At 48.7% G+C, this 21,695-nt stretch overlaps 1 protein-coding gene across 1 annotated transcript; it reads right to left on the bottom strand.

Moving 5' to 3' along the window:
- Positions 1 to 2,015: 2,015 nt before the first annotated feature.
- On the bottom strand, positions 2,016 to 21,695 carry TRIM7 (tripartite motif containing 7). The gene is made up of 7 exons (XM_039500685.1): positions 21,245 to 21,695; positions 19,735 to 19,830; positions 14,668 to 14,898; positions 13,000 to 13,022; positions 10,330 to 10,445; positions 8,176 to 8,211; positions 2,016 to 3,361 (listed from the first exon to the last, which is right to left on the bottom strand). Exons 1-7 carry the CDS (start codon positions 21,659 to 21,661, stop codon positions 2,847 to 2,849), a joined length of 1,434 nt encoding a protein of 477 aa, XP_039356619.1. The 5' UTR covers positions 21,662 to 21,695; the 3' UTR covers positions 2,016 to 2,846.

Genomic DNA, 21,695 nt, shown 5'->3' with positions numbered 1-21,695 from the left:
TTCATCTCTGCTCTTCTTGGCTCTAGCTAGCACCAGTTTAACAACCACAGAAATACTATGAAAGGTAATATTCCCTGTGATAGACTCAAACCAGTGGGGTACAGGAGTCTGGCAAATATACTGGTCACTGGACGAGTATTTTTCTGTTCCATGAGTGACCAGAGCAGGGGCTGCACTAGAGTAATCAGGAACCTGCTAGAACCAATTAAGGCCGACAGGCTGATTAGAACACCTGCAGCCAATCAAGGCAGGCTAATCAAGGCACCTGGGTTTAAAAAGGAGCTCACTCCCGTCAGGTGGAGGGGAGCCAGAGGAGAGGAAGTGCGTGTGAGGAGCTGGGAGCAAGAGGCGCAAGGAGCTGAGAGTGAGAGGGTGAGGGTGAGGGTGTGGGTGTGCTGCTGGAGGACTAAGGGTACAAGCATTATCAGACACCAGGAGAAAGGTCCTGTGGTAAGGATAAAGAAGGTGTTTGGAGGAGGCCATGGGGAAGCAGGGCCGCCCAGAGGATTCCAGGGGCCCGGGGTCTTCGGCGGCGGGGGGCCCTTCCGTTCCGGGACCCGCCGCCAAAGTGCCCCGAAGACCCGCGGCGGGAGCCCCCCGCCGCCAAATTACCGCCGAAGCGGGACCCGCCGCCCGGTCTTCGGCGGTAATTCGGTGGCGGGGGTCCCGCTGGCCTTCGGGCACTTCGGGCGCGGTCCCGAACAGAAGGCCCCGCCGCCGAAGACCGGGCTGCGCTTCGACGGCGGCGGGTCCCGCTTCTCCCCCCCGCCCGGCCCCGGCCGCCGCTTCTCCCCGGCCTCGGCCTCTTACCGAGCGCGTCGCCGGCACGGCCTGAGCGCCGTCCCGCTCAGAGCCGCGTGGTGAGGGGGCAGGGCTGTGAGCTCCACGCCGAGCGGAGGGAGCTGCCCCGCCCCCTCCCCACGGCGCTCTGAGCGGGACGGGGCTCAGGCCCCGTTGGAGCTCCCAGCCCCGTCCCGCTCACCACGCGGATCGGGGCGGGGCTCAGGGGCTCGGCCGGAGTCTCGGCGCTTGATGCGCTGAGGCTCCAGGAGAGGGGCGGAGGCGGGAGCCTCCGCTCTTCTCTTGGGGGCCCCTGCGGAGCCCGGGGCAAATTGCCCCCTTTGCCCCCCCCTCTGGGCGGCCCTGTGGGGAAGTAGCCCAGTGAGTTGTAGCTGTCATGCAGCTGTTACAGGAGGCACTATAGACAGCTGCAATCCACAGGGCCCTGGGCTGGAACCCGGAGCAGAGGGCGGGCCCGGGTTCCCCCCAAACCTCCCAACTCCTGATCAGACACAGGAGGAGCTGACCCAGACTGTGGGGAAGATCACTGAGGTGAGCAAATCTGCCAATAAACGCAGGACCCACCAAGGTAGAGGAGGAACTTTGTCACATCCCCTATCTGTCATATATGGTCCCCATTAATATAGTATCCAAATACCTCTCAATCATCACCATATTTATCCACAGAGCACCACTGCGAAGAGTTCAGTATTATTGCCTCTTTACAGATTGGGAACAGGAACACAGACAGATTGAGTGGTCCAAGCTCACAAGAGGAGTTTGTAGCAGAGCAGATAATGGATGCCATGTCTCTTTCATTACATGCTAGTGTTCTTATAACTTTACGATCCTCCCTTATGCTCCTAGGGGTATTTTCAACCTGTCTTAGAGCCTGAAATACTGAGGAAAGTCTATTTGCATGAGACTCATTACTCAGGTTTTCAGATTCAACGGGTTGTTAGTCTCTATAAGGTTACAGCATAACAAGGTGTTTTCCAGACAGAACTTCCCACCGTGCTGAAGTTTTCCTGTATAAATACCTAAGTCTGGGGGCTTCTAATAAAAATAAATTATGAGAGATATTCCCCCCACTGAAGAAAGCCCGCACAAGACCGAAATATCACTTTCATCCCATTTAAGTCCAGTTCCTTGGGCCTGGGCTTGACTTGATTGTATGGAAAATACAAGAGGCCAGTTCTGAATAATATCAAATGAAAGCAAAATAAACATTCACAGACTGCCTTCAGATTTTATTTCTACTATGAGGCCTTTTGACAATCAGTGAGTTTCCAAGCCCCATCATGCAAAGAATTATTTGCCATTGACTTTCAAACAATTTACACATCAAGAGATACATAAGAGGTGCATGGGTCACACAAATAGGACTAGCATCTAGCCTTCAACAATCATAGGCTCTCACTAAGGCCTCCACTACTATAGGGAAACTGTTAAGCAATTGCTGGACTGGTGCTGCTCCAGTGATGGAAGCTGTAGTTTAGACAAGGCTCAGCTGTTTCCAGCAGCGTTAGACCTGGCTTGTATTAGAAAAGTTGCAACAGTTTAACTATATGGATTTACGATTGATCTTGTTAGACTAGAGTAAAACCCCAATGCAGATGCATTTAAAGCAGAGTAATCCTTATTTAAATTGGTTTGGCTTAAACAAATTTACAAGTCCTTAGACCCGGTCATATTGCTTTTGCCCTGCTGATAATCTTTGTCTACACTGACAGTTTTCTGAAAATCTCCCCTCATTGCACCCACCCTGGGGCCTGATCCAAAGCCCACTTAAGTCAACTGGAGTCTGTTTATTGATTTTAAGGAGCTTTCGGCCCAATCTCATGGATTGCAAATGTAGACCAACTACTGTTGCTTTTACTGCCACATTGTCTGGACCTGTTCTGGTCAGGGTTAGATGACCCGATCGTGAAAACACAAGCAACTGCCTAGGCTAGCTAGCTAACTGCCTTGCTATTGCATTAATGCCATGCTCATCTTCATGGTTTCCGGCTGCTTTTTCTGTGAGGGGCACCTGGGCAAGTCTTCAGTGAATTGTTTTGCAGGTTTCAGGGACACAGTTTAATGTAGGTGATTGTGGAGCAGACGGAAAAGAGGGGGAACACCCTCTCATTGAAGGCAACATTAAAGGTAAACATGTGCTGCATGTTCTCAGCGTTGTAGAACGACACTTCTTCCCCTTCGTAGTCTAGGTAAACCCGGACCTTACTGAGCCTCTCACCGATGCAAAGTGGGGTGCGTTGAGGGGAGGTGACAGCCCAGTAGCGCCCTCCGTTTTGCTGCACTGCCCAGATCCCCTCCTCGGGGGAAAACTGAGTCAGACCTTTCCTCCTCACCGACTCTCTGGCCACCCCAAAAGCCCAGCCGTCTGAGGCCCCCACTTCCACCTCCCAGTAATGCCTCCCTGACTTGAATCCTTCCAAAGCCAGGACCCGGGAGTTAGTGTCAAATCGCTTGGGGTTGTCAGGCAGCTCCTGTTTTCGGCATCCCATCCTCACACTCTTGAGATCTGTGGATAGGATGAGCAGCTGGTTGGCTGTATCCGGATCCAGAGTCAGGTCCTCTGTGGATAATAATAAGAACAACAATGTAGAATTACCAATAGAAGGAGAAACGATGCAAACCCCATACAAATGATTAGCAATTTTATATCTGCACTAGAAACTTGATTTCATAGGTGCTGACTCCACGGATCTCCAGGACAGGAGCACCCACAGAAAAAAAAACAGTAGCTGCTCTGCACCCACTGGCAGCTCCATGGGTCAATGCCACCCCCTTCCCACAGTGCCTCCTGCCTGCCGGCAGCTCCTCCCATCAACCCCTCCCTCCTAGTGCCTCCTGCCTGCCACGGATAAGCTGTTCTGCAGCATGCAGGAAGCGCTTGGGGCGAGGGGGAGGAGTGGGGGCAGGAAGAGGTGGGGAAGAGGCTTGGTGGAATGGGGTGGGGTATGGGGCGGAACGGGGATCGAGCACACGCCGGTAACTCGGAAACTACGATTGATTTTATGAATGACCATTTTTCCCAGTGAGGGTAGAAGGAGGAAATCCCATCATGACGGTGATGTCAGTGAAGAGCTTGTCCTTGTTCCTTCACATTCTGATGCCTTCAGTGCACTGGAAATCACTTTGCTGTGGTTTGAAGGACTAGAAGTAAGCAACAAAGTGCCCCCTGTTGCATCTTACACACCGCCCTGCACTGTCCTTTTGCGAGGTGCATTTTTATGAACTTTTCAATGTTATGAACGCCTCAATCCCCAGTTAGTTTGTAAAACAAGGGTTCTGCTGTAATAAAAAGCAACTGATACTTAGGTCAAGTTTTTCAAAATTGGGGTGCCTCCATTTTCTGGGAGGGGCCTAAGAACAAGCGAGACCTGGAGCCTCCAGTCCAAACCAGTTAACATGGTTCATATCTGAATTCGCAGCTTCCACTGGCTTCGGTTAGATTTGTGGTGGCTCAGCACGTCTAAAAATGAGGCCACATATGTATTTAGGTGCTCAATGTGAGACACATAAGGTGCTTGACACCCCATCTTCTAAAAATCAGAACCTCTTAAAAATTGAGTATCCTTAGAATACCTACCAGTCAGTGTTGAAAATCTTGGCCTAAACATATCTCCGTACCTCAGATTGGATTCAGATGGGTCTTAAGGAAGAGGGTAGATAAAATGATGCTTTATTCACAAAGTCAAGCTTAAAACAATCAGGTAGCTTAAGGGTATGTCCACACAGCACAAAACCCAAGGCTGGCCCGTGCCAGCTGAGTTGGCTTTGGGGGGGGCCTGTTTCATTGCTGAGTAGATTTCTGGCCTTGGGCTGGTTCTGGAATCCTCCCACTTCACAGGGTCCTAGAGCCCAGGCTTCCGACCAAGCACAGATGTCTACACAGCAATGGAACAGCCCCGCAGCCCAAGCCCCGCGAACCTGAGTCGTCTGGCACAGGCCTGCCACAAGTGTCTAGTTGCTGTGCAGACGCACCCTAAGTCACCTCAAATTGTGACTCTAGGCAGCAAAGTTGCAAGGCGAAAATTTAAGAGTGTTCAGCTCTGGCTTTCCAGATCCGACCGCTCCCATTGGCTTCAGTTGGATTTGTGGCTGCTCAGCACTTCTGAAAACAAGGCCCTTAGAGATCTAGCTGCCCAATTATGAATTGAGGAGCCCCAGTTTAGGCATCCAGGCTTGCAAACCTCAGCTTAGGACCTCTGGGGCTTTGCTCAGGCCCTCAGCTGTGCCTGCAAAAGGCCAAGACTTTGTGGCAGTACCACAGAGATGGGTGTGAAAGCTGGTGGCATGGCAACTGTGAAAGTGATGTGGCCTAGAACAGAGTGAGGGTGAAAGGCCTGTTTGTGAACAGAGAGTGTCTGCATTAGGCAGAGGGTGTAGCCCCAAAATATCTGAGCCATGAAATCACCTGCATTCATTTAAAGGGTAATATTGATTTTATGCACTTTAAAAAAATGATTGCAGTCTTGATTCTGCCCCTGCTATTGAAATTCACACCTTTCAGAGATCACTACAAGGCCTAGGGATCATTTATCTCAAGCTTAGGCCTCCAAAATAGGCCTTGAGTAGGACTAACATGGTGGGTGGGCCATGTACTGTTATTTACTCCTTCTCATAACACAAGAACTAGGCATTACCAAATGAAATTAATAGGCAGCAAGTTTAAAACAAACAAAAGGAAGTATTTCATCACACAACACACAGTCAACATGTGGAACTCCTTGCCAGAGGATGTTGTGAAGGCCAAGACTATAACAGGGTTCAAAAAAGAACTAGATAAATTCTTGGAGGATAAGTCCATCAATGGCTCTTAGCCAGGATGGGCAGGGATGGTGTCCCTAGCCTCTGTTTGCCAGATGCTGGGAATGGGTGACAGGGGCTGGATCACTTGATGATTACCCATTCTTTTCATTCCCTTCGCTGCACTAGGCATTGGCCACTGTCGGAAGACAGGATACTGGGCTAGACGGACCTTTGGTCTGACCCAGTATGGCCATTCGTATGTTTTCTGCACCTGTGTGGATTTTACTCCTTGCAAGTTTGTGAACCCCAAATGTTCAAAAATCACAAGGCTTTAAAAAAACAATGAGAAATGTGCAGTTATTTGTTGGCTGGTTTCTGAGCCTTTGGGATGCCCTCCAGTCACATTTTTCCAATCTTTCCACAGACAACAGGGCTGGGAACTTATTCTTTTTTTAAAAAAAATGAAAGCTGAGATTCTCTCGAATCACATGATTCCTGGCACTGGGGCTTTAATTAAAACATCAGCTATCATGAGACATGTGATAAGATTGTGAGAGTTGACAACATTGCCGTGAATTATCACTTAGGGTCTGATCTAAAACCTGTTGAAAAGAAAATTGGACAGCAATTTGCTTTGGATCGGTCCCCTCTTCACAATGTGCTCTCTTGATTTCTCATGAGTAAAGGCCCAATGTGGTCTTGTTTACACTTAAAAGGGTTTGCTATCAGTAAAGTATAGCAGCATAGCTAATCATAGTGGAGCTGCAGCTGAGTTCTTTTGCTGGTATAGCTTAAACCAGTTCCCTGAATGGAATAAGCTGTACCAGCAAGATATTTTTGCTGGTATAATTATATTTACACAAGGGCTGTTACCAGCACAGTTACAGTAGAACCTCAGAGTTACGAACACCTCAGGAATGGAGGTTGTTCGTAACTCTGAAAGGTTTGTAATTCTAAACCAACGGTTTTCAAACTGTGGGTCAGGATCCCAAAGTGGTTTGCGAGCCTGTTTTAATGGGGTTGCCAGAGCTGTCGTTAGACTTGCTGTGGCCTGAGGCCCAAGCCAAAGCCCCAGACCTTCAGCTAGGGTGACCAGATAGCAAGTGTGAAAAATCAGGACGGGGGTGGGGGGGTAATAGGAGCCTATATAAGAAAAAACCCCAAATATCAGGACTGTCCCTATAAAATTGGGACATCTGGTCACCCTATCTTCAGCCCTGGCTGGTGGGGCTCAGGTTACAGGCCCCCCACCTGGGGCTGAAGCCCTCAAGCTTTGGCTTTGCCACCACCCCAGCCCCACGCCCAGGGTGGTGGGACTTGTGCGGGCTCAGGGTTCGGTCCCTGCTCCTGGGGCCATGTAGTGATTTTTGTTGTCAGAATGGGGTTGCAGGACAATGAAGTTTGAGAACCCCTGCTCTAAACAAAACGTCATGGTTCTTTCAAAAGTTTACAACTGAACACTGACTTAATACAGCTTTGAAACTTTACTATGCTGAAGAAAAATGCTGCTTTCCATTTATTTATTTATTAGTAGTTTACGTTTAACACAGTACTGTCCTGTATTTGCTTTTCTTTCTTTCTTTCTTTTTTTTTTTTTTTTGGTCTCTGTTGTTCCCTGATGGCGTACTTCCGGTTCCAAATGAGGTGTGTAGTTGACTGGTCAGTTCGCAACTCTGGTGTTCGTAACTCTGAGGTTCTACTGGATACCCATTAGAGGTATGATTTTTTCACATTTCTGACATAGCTATGCCAGTCAAACTTTCTAGACCAGACTTCAGTGTAAGTTTGGCAAAATCGGGACCTTAATTTGCTGTTTGAAGTGCCTGAGGAACCAAGCCAGAGGGGATTGGATGAAACCAATGTAAGTTAAAATCTCTGTGCTTTCCATTGCAAGCTGCAGGCTGGTGTGTCTAACAGGCAGAAAGGACACAACTTGACTTGTGGCGCCTCAGTGAGATAACCCATCTTTTGATTCTTGAACTGAGGGCTTGTCTACATTTGAAATGCTACAGCTGCAGCTGGGCCACTGTAGTGCTTCAGTGGCCCACGCTACCTATGCTAACGAGAGGAGTTCCCATCAGAGTGGGTAATCCACCACCTCAAGAGGCAGCTAGGTCAACAAAAGCATTCTTCTGTTGACCTAGCACAGTTTACCTGGAGAATTAGGTTGGCTTAACTTTGTCACTATGGGGTGTGGATTTTTTACACTCCTGAGCGACACAGCTGGGTCAGCTTCACTTTTTAGTGTAGACCAACCCTAAGCCAACCACATCTGGAAACCATCGAGAGAGAAGAACATTTAAATTGTCATTTTTCTTCCACGAAAACCTGTAGGTGCTGACTCCATGGGTGCTCCAGGGTGGGAAAAAATGGTGGGTTTAGCACCCACTAGCCATCCGCCAGTCAGCTGTTTTGTGAGCTCTGCCGATCAGCTGTTCAGCCATGGGCAGGAGGCGCTGGGGCGAGGGAGCGGAGTGGGGGCAGGAAGAGACAGAGCAAGAGTGGGGCCTTGAGAGAAAGGGCGGGTTGGGGGTGGGGCCTCGGGGCAGAGGGAGTTGGAGCACCCACCCGGAAAGAAGAAAGTTGGCACCTGTGTAAATTACAACCACAATGTAAAGACTACATTCCTTTTACCTTTTTCACCTTTTCCCAGTTCATCCTGCAGAGTCTCTGAAAGAAGAAGAAAGTCAGTTAGTGCCAATGCTGATATACCAGTGAGGATCAGTAAGGAACCTGCATTCAGAAGAATATTGCCACTTCAACAGGACTGCTCCTGTGGGTAGGGTCCCAGTAACATGACTAAGGGCTGGACAATCTTAACCTCAAGTAACATCACTAAGCGCAGGTCTACACTTACAACACCGCATCTTGCTTCAGCATAGCTACATCCCTCAGGGGTGTGGAAATTCCACAGAGACATAGATCTATTGACCTAATCCCCAGTGTAGACAGTGCTAGGGCAGGTCTACACTTAAAAAAACTGCATCTACCGCAGCTCTACTGATGCAGCTGCTTAGATGCTTAAGTGAAGACGCTCCGATGCCGACGAGAGAGAGCTCTCCCGTCGGCATAGTTAATCCACGTCCCTGAGAGGCAGTAGTGATGTCGGTGGGAGAAGGTGTCCCATCAACATAGCGCTATGTATGTAGGGGGTTAGATCAGCATAAGTAAGTCACTTAGGGGTGGGAGGAATTCAGCATAGCCAACACTGGCAGCGTGTGACTCCTGCATTTGGAGAGTCTGGGTGCAAGCACCTGCGGACCATGGCCTCGCCCGCCTGATCCATCCTGAGGCCCGCCTCCGCTCAGCCTCCTTACCCCGAGGTACCTCCCGTGCTCCACTCCCACTCATCCCCAGGCCCTGCTCCCACTCAGCCCCTTCTCTCAAGGCCCTCCCCGTCCCCTGCTAGCGCCTCTCCGCCCCCTCCCTTGAAATCTTCCCATCCACCACTCACGCCTCTCCATCTCCCGCCTGCCGCTCGATCCTTTCTGCCCACTCCATTCCTGGAAAAGGGGGTGGGCCACCATGGGATCATGGGGCAAACCCCCAGCATTTTTTCCTGCCCTAAGCGAGCAACAGAGGGGGAAGCGGTGGGGAGAAGTGAGCAATAGGTGGGGGCACAACCTCAGGGGAAGAGGTGGAGTGGGGGCAGAGTGGAGCCCAGGCCCCACCCCCCACTTCTATGGAGCTTCACTTCTGGTGCTCCAAAGGTGGCGACTGGCTGGCATGCCTCTGGCGGGGTGACCTGCACCACATCCACAGCATTTCCACCCTGCATGGCTGGCCTTTCTTGGGGAGGCTTAGCCCCCACTGGCCTCTTATACATGCCACCCAGGATGGCCAATCCCTAGCGCTCAAAAATCATGAGTCAGCACCACCCCCAAAAATCATGAGATTGGCTTAAATATTAATACTTTTCTTATTATTTTTCTATGCTGTCTGGTTTCTGACACTTTAGGCTACACCCTCAGGCCATGTTCTCAAGCTTTTCTGAGCAACCACATAGTCTAGAAACTTCCTTTTTAAAAACATGACAGCGGAGAGTCTCGTGAAATAGGCTGACTCTGGGAAGCTGGGGCTTTGAGCACAATGCCCAGTGTCAGCAGACTGGTGATAAAAATGACAAGTGTTGGCAGCCTTAGGAACTCCACCTCATTGCTTTCCACTTGAGAAGAGCCTGCATACTCAGCGGAGTCACCCTTAGCTAACAGACTGGTTTTGGCTGTCAATAATGAGTGAAAAAACATTTTAATATTACCATTGCCAGTCACTTCTCAACTGGCCTTAATGTTTAATGGCTCTCTCAAATTCTGTCCCACGGGTCTGTTTTGTAGTCACAGAGCTCTGCAGAGTTTCTCTAATGTTATTGGGCCTTGTTCCTATTTTTGGTTCTTAGTCAAGCAAATTGTCCACTGAAGTCAGCAGGTGAAATTCCCCCCTTCTGCAGAGGTCTAGGCACCACTTAAAACCTCAAAACCAGGCTTCACTGGCAAAGGCTCTCGGTTCAGGAGTGAATTTCGTCTCATGAGATTTTCGTGGAAGAAAGGCCCGTTGTTTTCAGTTTCACGAATTTCTCATGCTTTTGAAATCTTGTAGCACCATCTACTGGCTGTTCTTGGTTGGTGCAATGATCTGTTAACAAAAAGGGCTAAACAAGATGCGCACAAAGAATGATTATCTTTTCCCTTGGGCACTGAACATATCAGGGACCTCTTTAGCACTAAAATCCATAGAAAACATCGCTGAAGGCCAAGTATATTTTAACCTAGAGGTTTTGCTTCCACTCACCTTTGAATTTCTTTAACACTCCCTTGAGGACAACAGTCTTGAGAGAGAAATTGCTGATAGAGCTTTTCATATCAGAAGAGACAGGAACCGGCTTCTGAAACTTCAGACCATTGCTTCTGAAGAAAAAACGGAAATTGTTCTATATTATGATGATGGTCTACAGAGCTGCTCCAATGCTCACAAAAATATTCACCAAAATATCCAATTTGTTTTGTGTTAGCGCTTGAGATTGAAATTCACCCCTCGGGCAGAAGGGCCAGCGCAAATTTTAAGCCCCACTTATGTCTTCTGCCACAAAACTGTGCTAGTCAGACTGAAGTGGTGTTAATTAATAGTATTTCTCCAGCTATAGTGCTAGCTGAATATGTTCACTGGAAAAAAATGACAATATTCTGCAAATAATGAATTCAATGTGTAGTATTTGTCAAGATTGATCTATCCCCACACGCTCTATCTATCTCACTTATTTCTCAGGGGAGCATGTGTAGTAAACCATGGACTTAGCACACCTGTCCTCACATCCTCTCCACTGCTTGGATGTGATCCATTGATGTCAATGAAAAGAATCCAATTAACCTAACTGGGCATTGAATCAGTGCCCTACCCTCTCCTCATCCCATCGTCTCATCATGGACAGATCCCCAACCACTCAGGGGGCCAGGAGAAGCATGGACAGTGCTGCAGTGCTCCTCCAGGTGGATGTGGGGATATGCCTGCGCGGGGAGAAGACGCTCAAGCCCTTTCTGTTAATGTCTTGGTTTGTTTTTAATTATTTATCACCACAATTGGAGGACTCAGCCCAGAGCTAAAGGACCGAACAGTCCAAGGAGACCAACCCTTCTTCTGACCCTTTGAGTGGGACCTCCTCGAGTACTGTATAACATAGATTGAAACAGGAGAGGGAAATTTCCCCATGCCAGCCAAAGAGGAGGGGAGTGGACTGCTGACCCAAGCCAGAGAAAGGAAAGGGAGCTGTCCCCTTCTTTTAATTATACGTAGCTCTTCTCATCAGCAGACTTCAAAGGACGTCAGTATCATGATCCCCATTCACAGAGGGGGAAACTGAGGCTCAGATCAGGGAAGTGACTTGCCCATCATCCCCACCTGTAGTCACCGGCACAGCCAGGAATAGAACCCACATCTCCTGAAGCCCACAGTTGCCAACTTTCACACGGTAAATAAGCACCCTGGCTTTCGCAATAAACCAAAAATCAAGCTAATCCCATTTCAAAACAAGACCAAAACAAGCCAATCCCTAAGAACCCCAACACTCTATGTGACTAGATCCCCCCAGTGTGCAGTCTGGGACTGTGGTGGGCCCACTGTGCACCCCTGATTGCCCCTTGCCCCTGCTTGCTGGGAGCCGATCAAAAAAAAAAAAAAAAAAAAAGAAGAAGCAATAAGATACAACAAGCTACAAGCCAAACAAGCTACAAGCCAAAAACTAGCCAACAAGCAACTCACAAGCCAATTAAGCCAAAAACAAGCCCTATTTCTGCATATTTTTGGTGGGTTTGGCGTGTCTGCTGAAGCCCCATCTAATGCTTGGCTCACTAGGCCGAACTGCCTCCTTTAAACAACAAGCAGGAGCCCAACTTCTTTGCGCCCGAGTCAGCTGGCACAGGTCAGCCATAGGCTTTTCTTTGCCGTGTGGACGTACCCTAAGAGACTTGTCCGATATCCCTCAAGAAGTCTCTAGCAGAGCAAGGACTTAACCCCAGAATTTCAAAGTCCTCCACTAGCGTCCTGGCCATTGTGCCATACTTCAGGGCAGGGTTATGTTACCTTGGTGGGGAAGGCTGTCACTGACCTTGGATAAAATCCATGTCAGTGCCAGGGACCTGCTGATGGAACTATGCAACACTGGAGTCCCACATCAAGGTCTTGAGAGAATGGCCATCGAAGTCACTGTAAAGATGCCCAGTGACCTCAAAGGGCCTTGGATCAGGCTATAAGTGGGTCTTAAGTGGTGGTGCGCTGCACCATGTCGGAGCCACTGCTCCGCACCATGTCTGAGCCACTGTGCCAAGCTGAATTTCATCCTAAGGGTTTAAATCAGTGGTCCTCAAACTTTCTAGGGCTGGGAGCAGGGCCACAGCTTCCAGTGGAGGGGGGGGACATGGACAGGGGTAAGACATGAACAGGGGTAAGGGGGCCGAGGCTGGGGCCACAACTGGGGGCAGGTCTGGGGCAGAGAATGGCTGGGGGCAGGGCCGAGAATGGCTGGGAGCGGGGCCTGAGCAGAGCTAGGGGTGGAGTGGAGCTGGGTGGTGCGCCTTCACGGCTGCCCCTCCCCCCCCCCCACGCACACACAAACGTTCCTCCACGCCCCACAGGTTGGGAACTACTGACATAAATGGTGCTCATGGGATACGTAAAGAGTGAGTTGCATGTTACACAGATAAATAAAAGCAGGACTCCAGTCTCCACAGTTTTCAATCTGGTGCTTGACTGAGCTCCCTGGTAGAAAAAGGAGATCTGAGAGTTTCTGAGGGTTTCTAAATTTCCACAGAAGAAGCTAGAAGGGGCCCAGGGTGTGTGTGGAGTGGCAGGCGCCCTTTCTGTCCCAGTGTGCCCAAGTGTCTCTTATTATCTCTGAAGGGCTAACACTGACCATTCAGCAGCACTCGTGAGAAAAGCATGAGGAAGGGTAAAAACGCAGCTCCGTACCTGTTCAAGATGCTCGTCACATCCTAGAAGTGGGGGAAAGAAAGAGATACTCCCTTGCATTCATGTCACTCACTGGACAGGGTGTGTGCTTCATTCCCACCCATTCTGTAGGCTACCCACCAAGCACAAGCCTCTGAGCGCTGCTGTGTATGAGTCCTTATCCTTAACTTCAAACTTGTGCTTTTAGCTCTGAAAGACCATGGCTCAATCCCCATGGCTCAATCCCTGTCAAGGTCAAAATCAAGTCCCTACACTCTGGCGCTTTCTTTTTGCTGGTGGGTGCTCCACCCTTGCTCTGCCCTGAGTCCCCACTCCGGCTTGGCCTCTTCCCCCAAAGCCACCCGTCCACTCCGTCTCCTTCAGCCCTTGCTCTGCCCCTCCCCCAAGGCTGTCCCCACCCACCGCTCGCTCTTCTCTGTCCTCTCCCCAAGCACCTCTCACCAACTCCTCCTCACCTCCTCCCCTGGCACTCCTCCCACCCACTTGCCACTCGCTCCTCTCCACCCCGACCCAAGTGCCTCCTGCCCTGCTGCTTGCTGCTTTTTGCCCCCTCCTCTCTTAAGGGTGAGTGATGGGGGGTGAGGAAGTGGAGAGGGGCCCCCGGGGAAGAGGTGCAGCACAGGCAGGGCAACCGGAAAAGAGGCCGAGCGCTGGTGGGGCCATGGACCATGGGTTCTGAGCACCTCCTATTTTTTACTGTGGGTGCTTGAGCCCCGGAGAACCCTCTGAGTCAGTGCCTATGCCTACACTGACATTCCCACATTGATAATTCCAGATAAGACATTCCCCTCATTCCTTACATTTTATAATTGCTGAGGGCCAGATACCCATCCCATGTGTCTATCAGCACAGGTGACTTCAATGGATCTGTGCCAAGTTTCACCCAGCTGAGGATTTGGCCCTATGGATGAAATGGACCCTTGTGCATAGGGCCCAACACAAGATACCACTGAAATCCTCCAACCAGAGCTTCAGTGGAGGGTTGTGGTTTGGGCAAAATGTCATTGAAGCTAAGGGAGAATGTCAAATACCAGCAAAATACACATAAGCTCGTTTATTGCAGGTCCCCACCTAAAATATCGGGATATGCAAGTTTGTCCAGGAATTAGAACCATATGGGCTGGTTAGTGGGTGATGGTGTGTGGGTGAACCACACAGGAACAGGCTGGAAGAGACACTACAGATACACCCTGGACAATCACGATGTGGTGCTAGCTAAAGGAGGGTTGGAGATATGAGATCGTCTATTGTTTGTGTCCTCCTGTGTTCAGGACTTGTAAATGAACTAGATTGCGTGAAAGGTCTCTGACTCCACCACTAACTTCTCCTCCCAGCTGGAACAACCCGCAAGGCCACGAATGTTTTAACTAGCTGCTTGGGCTAAAAGAAATAACATGGAGCGGCAGGGATGAATTCCCCCATAATGCACTCTCTTTTGTGTACCAATCCCAATAGCTTTGAATGCAGCCATCATTCAGAAGTAGAGCTGGTTGGACATTTTTCAAATCCAAATTCCCATCCACGCCCCACACCCGGCCATTCATTTTTATTTATGCATGTATTTGGTAGGGGGTAATGGCCACCATTATTGAGGTGTCTTATTTTTGTGATGCTGATGGGTAAAGGCTTTCTCCTTCCATGCCCAAGAGCTCATGGCCCCAGCCTTACCTTGAGGAACTCAAGCACTGGCTGTTGGATTTTCTCTTTCAAGTCTGTTATCAGTTGGTTGAGGAGTGAAATCTCCTTGGAGAGCTCGGTGAGGTTCTCATTCTGCTTCTTGGCGATGCCCTTCTCCATCTTCTCCAGCTGGCCCAGGAGGAGATGCTCCTGGTCGTGCAGAAACTGGCGCAGACCCTCGAATTCAGAGATGAGCGTCTGCCGCTCCAACTCTATAGTTTTCTTCAACAAAAATAAATGACCAGGTAGAGGGCAGGTCAGTAAACTCGTTTGATGGATTGTACATCACTGAATGCAATGGCAGCATGAAGTAGTGAATAGAGCTAGCCAGACATTTTTGCTAGATTTCCACTGACGAATACCAATTCAACCAAAGCCCCCAAATTTCCATAGATTCCGGTGCCAGAAGGGACTGTTGAGATCATCTAATGTGACCTCCTGAATAACACAGGATTTAGAACTCACCCCCCAAAATAATTCCTTTTGTTACTAGAGCATATCTTAAATAAATAAGCTAGCCCTCCCACTTTTTACCTGCTTTAAGGGCAAGCGACGGAGGGAGGAGGCAGAGAGAAGCAAGCAGGGGGCGGGATCTCAAGAGGATGAGGTGGTGCAAGGGCGGGATCTTGGGGGGGAAGAGACATCACAGGGCAGGGTCTCAGGGAGAAGAGGTGCTGCGGGAGTGGGGCCTCTGGGAGAAGAGGTGGCACAGATGTGGGGCCCCGGGGAAGGGGCAGAGTGAGGGGCAGGGCTATGGTTCAGGCACCAGTGTCCCCCTTCCACACTTCTAGGAAGGTTCCAGCACTCCTGCCTCAGGGTCTGACCCTAAACCTGTTACAGTCAATGGGAGTCTTTCCATGCACTTCCGTGGGCTTTGGCTCAGGCTTTTGTCTTTCTGGGCCTCTGTTCTCCATCTGTAAAATGGGGGTAGTAGCACAACCCTACCTCACAGGAATGTTGTGAGGATGAAAACATTAAAGACGATGAGGTGTTTAGATATTATGGTAATGGTGGGCTGATAAGAACCTTAGATTGCCTATAAACTTGTGAAGAACATGGGTGAATTTCCACCTCTTGCCCTCTCTGAACTATAAGTAAATTCACACAACCAGTTAATTACACTCTCATTTAACCCAGTTCCAACCAACTAACTACATACTGACTACCTCATTTATATATTGAGGGTGCATTTCAAGGCCCAAAGAGCTTAAAAACTAAGCCCTGGTCTATACTACAGAGTTAGGTCAACGCAAAGCAGCTTGCATCAACCCAACTCAGTGAGTGTCTACACTAAAATTTCGCTCTCGCTGACATAACTCACCCACTACACTGACTTAATAACTCCACCTCCACAAGAGGTGTAGAGTCAATGTGGATGTAGTTAGGTCAACACAGTGTCAGTGTAGACACTGCATTGCTTACATCGACTGTTAATGACCTTCAGAAGCCGGCCCACAGTAACAGTACAATCTGTGCAAGCGATCCCGGTGAGGACCTGCACCACCGACACAAGGAGCAGAGTGTAAACACACCCAAGTGATGTAATTACTGTAGCGACTGTACACTGACGTAAGTTAGGCCAACTTCATTTTGTAGTGTAGACGCTCCCTAAGAGGCAAAATGGAAGAGGCGGATGGATGAGACCAGCAAATGGGGAGGGAGCGACAGGGTGTCAAATGTGGGTGTGCCTTTCTGTATGCGTGCAGAAGAGGGGAGTTTTGAGAAGGGACGTGCGGTGATGGCTCTACAGATGTTGATGGGGGCCTTCTGCTACTTTAAGGGGCAGACTGGGAGATGGTGAAAAGACTAGGGCCTGTGGCCACAGGTGCCACCTTCCGCCTGTCCCCGAGGGTGCTGAACCCCTGCTCAGCCCCAGGCCCTGCCCCTACTCCACCCCTTCCCCAAGCCCTACCCCCGCCTCGACTCTTCCTGCCCAGTTCCACCCCCTCCCCTGAGTCGGCCCCATCCCCACTCCTCCCTCTGGAGCACCCCTGGAGTTGGTGCCTATGCCTGTGGCTGCTGGTTGTATACACACGGTGGTTTTATCACCACACCACTGGGGTTGAAGTGCGTTTGTGCACGTACAGCCATCACACAGCATGGCTGTGCTTGTATCGGTGTATTATGGACAAATATGTATGTGACTCAGCAGGGTATAAAGTGCTCAGATGCTAACACAGTGTGGAACAATGTGCTCTGGGATATCCAGTCACGCAGAAAGCCAGGAGAAAGACCAGGCAAACTGGTTAGACAAGCGTGGTTAGGTGACCCCGGCCACAAGGCACAAAAATAATTGCTGGGACAGTTATCTAACCATCTGCCAGCCTGGCCTTTGGCTAGGGATGAAATGTCATGAGAATTATTAACCAGTGTTGCCAGCTCTCATGATTCTATGAGTCTCACCGGTTTTAGTGTGCAATACTCTCCCTTTCATCTGAATGGCCTGGGGGGACATCCAAAACTTTCGGACAACTTGGAAGTGCTATTTTTGAGCTGCGTTCTAGCTGCAAACTGGCAGGCAGTCATAGTCCAGGTTCAGCTGGGAATAACTTTACCTGACTGGCTGCTGTCATTGCCATTCCAGGCTGTCAACCAATGAATGGCAAAATTCTGCCTGTCAGCCTCTCCCCTGCCAGCCCTGTGGCTGTCCCAGATTACTTCTACTCTGCAGGCTAAGGGTATGTCTTCACTTACAAGCCACTACAATACTGTTTGATTAGCAGGGAGAAAGTACTCCCGGGGCAGGGACTTTTAGTTGTGTGTTAGTACAGTGCCTAGCACAATGGAGTCTTGGTCCATGACAGGGGCTCCTAGGAACTGTAATAATAATAATAATCAGTAATTAATAATAGCAAGATAATAAACAGAAGGGGGAAGGGCAACAAACTTTAGCTTTGAAGGAATGACATGAAATGGGCACTAGATAGCAGCAGAGGATAAGGAATGAAATGTATTACTTTAATGCAATGTATGGTCAAAAACTTCCCCTAGGTTCTTTCTCTCCTTTCACCTAGATTTGGGCTGCATGAATTTTCCCAGTTAAATCTGGATTCCCCTCCCCCTCCCATTGTTTGTTTTCTCTAAATCAAGCATTTATGTTCCACTCCCTTGTGACATCCTCCTCTCACACCCCATCCCCCCTCAATCTTGAATGGAGCAGGCTGATATAATACTAAGCAGGGGAAACTGTAAATCTGTGTAGAAGTTTGCATGGTACTCGAGGTCTCTGAGGATGATCAGGACACATGAGGCTCAGTGGGGCGTGACCAGTGACAGAGGAATGGGAACATGGGGCTTGATCCAGCCCTGTGGCAATTTGCATAGCTCTCACCAAAGTTACACAGGTTCATCGCCTCTGTATTTGCTCAGCACCAGAGGAGCTTTTCAAGTTATCAACAGCTCCCCTTTCCTTCTACCAAGACAATAGCTGGTGATCCAGCGGGAGGCCAGAGCCAGCAGTCAATAAATGTTGACTTAAATAGCATTTTGCACTGCTTGCTATGTAGTTGTGTGGCACTTTGACTAGACAAGAACTCCCTTACTTTTGCACTGGAAAATCTCTCTGTTGTTGCTGCTGCCCTAAATTCTCAAATGCAATCGATGATTGTGTGTGGGGGTGTGTGTTCCATTTTGAAGGGCCCAGTTTGAGACACTACAAAGAGTCGAGAATTTCAGAAAGTGCTGAGCTCACACCCCCTGAAAACTAAGCCCCTTTAACTCATACTAGAAATGAGGGCCACATTTTTGACTGGGTAATTAACCTTCAGAACAACTCCCACAGGCATGTGGTCAGTGCTTAATTTTGTAATGAAAGAGTTGCCAGGGCTCAAGCAATTTTCTTACATTCATAACTGAAGCAACAAGCCCAGAAGTGCTGGGGTTATGAATTACCAAGGCAATAAGTGTCGGGGCTCGGCACTGGCACAAATTAAGCACCAGATGTGGTGGCTTCTCCATCCCTGAAGTCTTTAAATAGAGATTGGCTGTCTTTCTAAAAGCCGTGCTTTGGCTCAAACTGGGAAAATGGGCTTGTTGCAGAAATTACTGGGTGGGGGACTCTGGGTCTGTTATGCAGGAGGTCAGACTGGCCTCTAAAATCTAGGGCTCCATGACTCTAAGGTGTCTTAAATAGGGCAAGGGCAAAAAAGGGGAGTGGGGGAGGAGGGGTGAAGCATCAAAAATCACAAGTCCCTTTTCAGATTTTAGGCCAGTTTTAGTATTTCTATGACAAGTATCTCTGTAATAACCCAATGGGAATCAGGAGCAGCGGAAGCGCCTGTGAAAGTAGAATGAATTATATTGTAAAAATAAGAATGGATTACAGAAATGCTGTATATACCTTTAAGCAGAAATAAGAAATGTTGAAATACAGGTGTCAGGAAAAGAAACATTAGGCATAAACAATGAGTCCACTTAAGCTAATGGCGAAACATTAACAGAAGATCAGTAATAGTTAGTAAGGAAATAAGCTATGCATGCCTAGCCCAGGTAAACTTATCAGATTCTGCTTCCTTTGATATCTTGTTAAGTTCTCGCCCTTTTATCTGTATAAATAAGATAGTTTGTGTCTGCATGGTGCTCATATTATCTGGGTGTTATTAGCAGAGTGCTGTGCTAATAAAACAGAGTGGTCTGACAAACTGTGAGTCCTGAGTCTAACTTTGACACACTCTAAAAATGGTGGGGGGCTACAGGTACCAGAACCGCGTCTCTGCCCCCTGCTGCATGCCACCCCCGAGGCACCACCCCTGCACTGCCCCTTCTCCCCGAGCCCCTTCATGCCGCCAATTCCCCCAAGGTCCAGCCCTTGCACTGCCCCTTCCCCCAAGATCCTTCCCCGTGCTGGCTCCTCTCTGCCCCCTCCTGCTGTCACTCACCCTTACAGCCAGTAAAAAGTGTGGGCCTGTGGCCCCCTGGTCCCATCTGTTCCAGCATCCCTGATGGGAATGCAGTGTTACACACTAAGACAACTCAAGTTTACCACCGTGCAGACATAAATGTCAATAAGAGATAGGCTCCTAACTCACTGCTATTTTGTCATTAATAGCAGGCACCCACCAGTAGCTCTTGGCTTTTCTTATCATCCTTTGATTTAAATTCCAGCAATTCTTGTCTCTCTTTCTTCAGGAAATCCAAACGGCTTTTAATTTGTTCCTAGGGACAAGGGGAAACATTCTGTTTGATTATTATTATTTGTTTTTGTTGGGGTCTTATTGTGTTGGTGTATTTTGTTCTCAGTGCACAGAGACAACACAACAGAAGAAACTCAGGGTTACTCACACAAACACATTCATACAAATGAAACGATCGTGTTCGCACACAAAAAGAGGCAGACATGCATACATACAAACAGACAGACACAGAGAAGGAGCGCAGTCATATATGTTCATGTACACTCACAGAAGAAACTCGCACACACATATGCACTCATATATACATGAGAGAACATTCTCATACACACAATACTGCTGCATTTATCAGCTGTAAATTCCATTTTAATCATCTTCACTGAAGACATAAACAGAAAACTTAGCCCCGGCTCAGGAGAATCAGTGTCTGCAAAAGACCTTATTCATCCTTGGGAATTCTCCCTTGTCAAAAATAGATCTGGAGACTCTTGCTCATTTAACCCTTTGTTTTCTAACAAGGCAACTGAGTAAGTAAGTGTTTGCAGCGTCAGGCTCCTTCAGTCACACGGCTTAAATTCAATATAATTAAGAAAGCCTAACTGGAGCCAGCATTCTCCAGCTTTCCCATAGTATGTACAATATCTTGACAAGAGAGATTGTCTTCTAGACTTATGATCCTACAACTCCCCTCCCCATTTGCAATCACATAACATCCTGGTAGCTGCCACAGCAATTGCTCACACAGAAAGGTAATATTAGGAAAGTATTTTGTGTATTTTTAGATGTCTTTTAGTGCAGCTGGAGAAAATGGAGAAACCGGTAGTTTATGATGTGCCAGCTCCCCAAAGAAGAGTGCTCTGTGGAAAACCTCTGAACTAGGTGATTGCCATGTGCTTTCATGGCGTAAATCAGTGACTCTCAACCTTTCCAGACCACTGTACCCCTTTCAGGAGGCTGATTTGTCTTGCATTGCCCCCAAGTTTCACCTCACTTAAAAACGACTTGCTTACAAAATCAGAGGTAAAAATACAAAAGTGTCACAGCCTCACTATTACTGAACAATTGCTGACTTTCTCATTTTTATCATAAAATTATAAAATGAATCGACTGGAATATAAATATTGTACTGACATTTCAGTGTACAGTATATACAGCAGTATAAACAGGTCACTGTCTGTAGGAAATTTTAGTTTGCACTGACTTTGCTAGTGCTTTTTATGTAGCCTGTTGTAAAACTAGACAAATTGCTAGACAAGTTGATGTACCCCTTGGAAGACCTCTGCATACCCCCAGGGGTTTGTGTACTCCTGGTTGAGAGCCACTGGTGCAGCTGGATAGACACAGTGGGGGATGTAGATGATAGAGGGGGGAGAGGGAGACTTGATAAATACAAATATAGATAGACATACAGATCTGACGATAGACAGACAGACAGATACCTTGTACTCCTGAGCAGCCTCCTCTACGGGCACCACAGTGTGAGGCCGGTGCTCCCGGGATCTGTCGCACACCACGCAGATCGACCTCTGATCATCCTTGCAGAAGAGTTTGAACGCTTCCCTGTGTTTCTCACAGAGCCCCTCCTCCGGAGCCTCTTTCGCCCCAGGTACTGCAAACTGGCTGATGATCTCGCACATGTTGGCCAGCTGCCTGTTGGGCCTGAAGTTCTTCTGCTGGAAGATCTCCCGGCACTGAGGGCAGGGGAAATCCATCTCCAGGCCTCTCCAGCTCTTGGTGATGCAGGCTCGGCAAAAGTTGTGGCCGCATTCTATGGACACAGGGTCTTTGAAGAACTCCAGGCAGACTGAACAAGTCGCCTCATCTTGGAGGTTCCCAGGGAGGAAGACAGCAGCCATGGCTCTTTCCCCTGAGATCAGGAACTGATTTCAC

The sequence above is a fragment of the Mauremys reevesii genome, linkage group 15 (assembly GCF_016161935.1).
Source record: "Mauremys reevesii isolate NIE-2019 linkage group 15, ASM1616193v1, whole genome shotgun sequence".
Lineage (NCBI taxonomy): Eukaryota > Metazoa > Chordata > Testudines > Geoemydidae > Mauremys > Mauremys reevesii.
The sequence above is the reverse complement of the archived record's forward strand: the minus strand, read 5'-3'. Positions and strand labels throughout refer to the sequence as shown.

What these genes read in the sequence shown, in the direction of transcription:
- TRIM7 (XM_039500685.1), bottom strand. Translation starts at nt 21,661, where the DNA reads ATGGCTGCTGTCTTCCTCCCTGGGAACCTCCAAGATGAGGCGACTTGT. An exon ending in AGGCTGCTCAGGAGTACAAG is followed by an intron (nt 19,831 to 21,244) that starts GTATCTGTCTGT and finishes CCTTGTCCCTAG; the next exon opens with GAACAAATTAAAAGCCGTTT. An exon ending in AGAAAAGCCAAGAGCTACTG is followed by an intron (nt 14,899 to 19,734) that starts GTGGGTGCCTGC and finishes TTTTTGTTGAAG; the next exon opens with AAAACTATAGAGTTGGAGCG.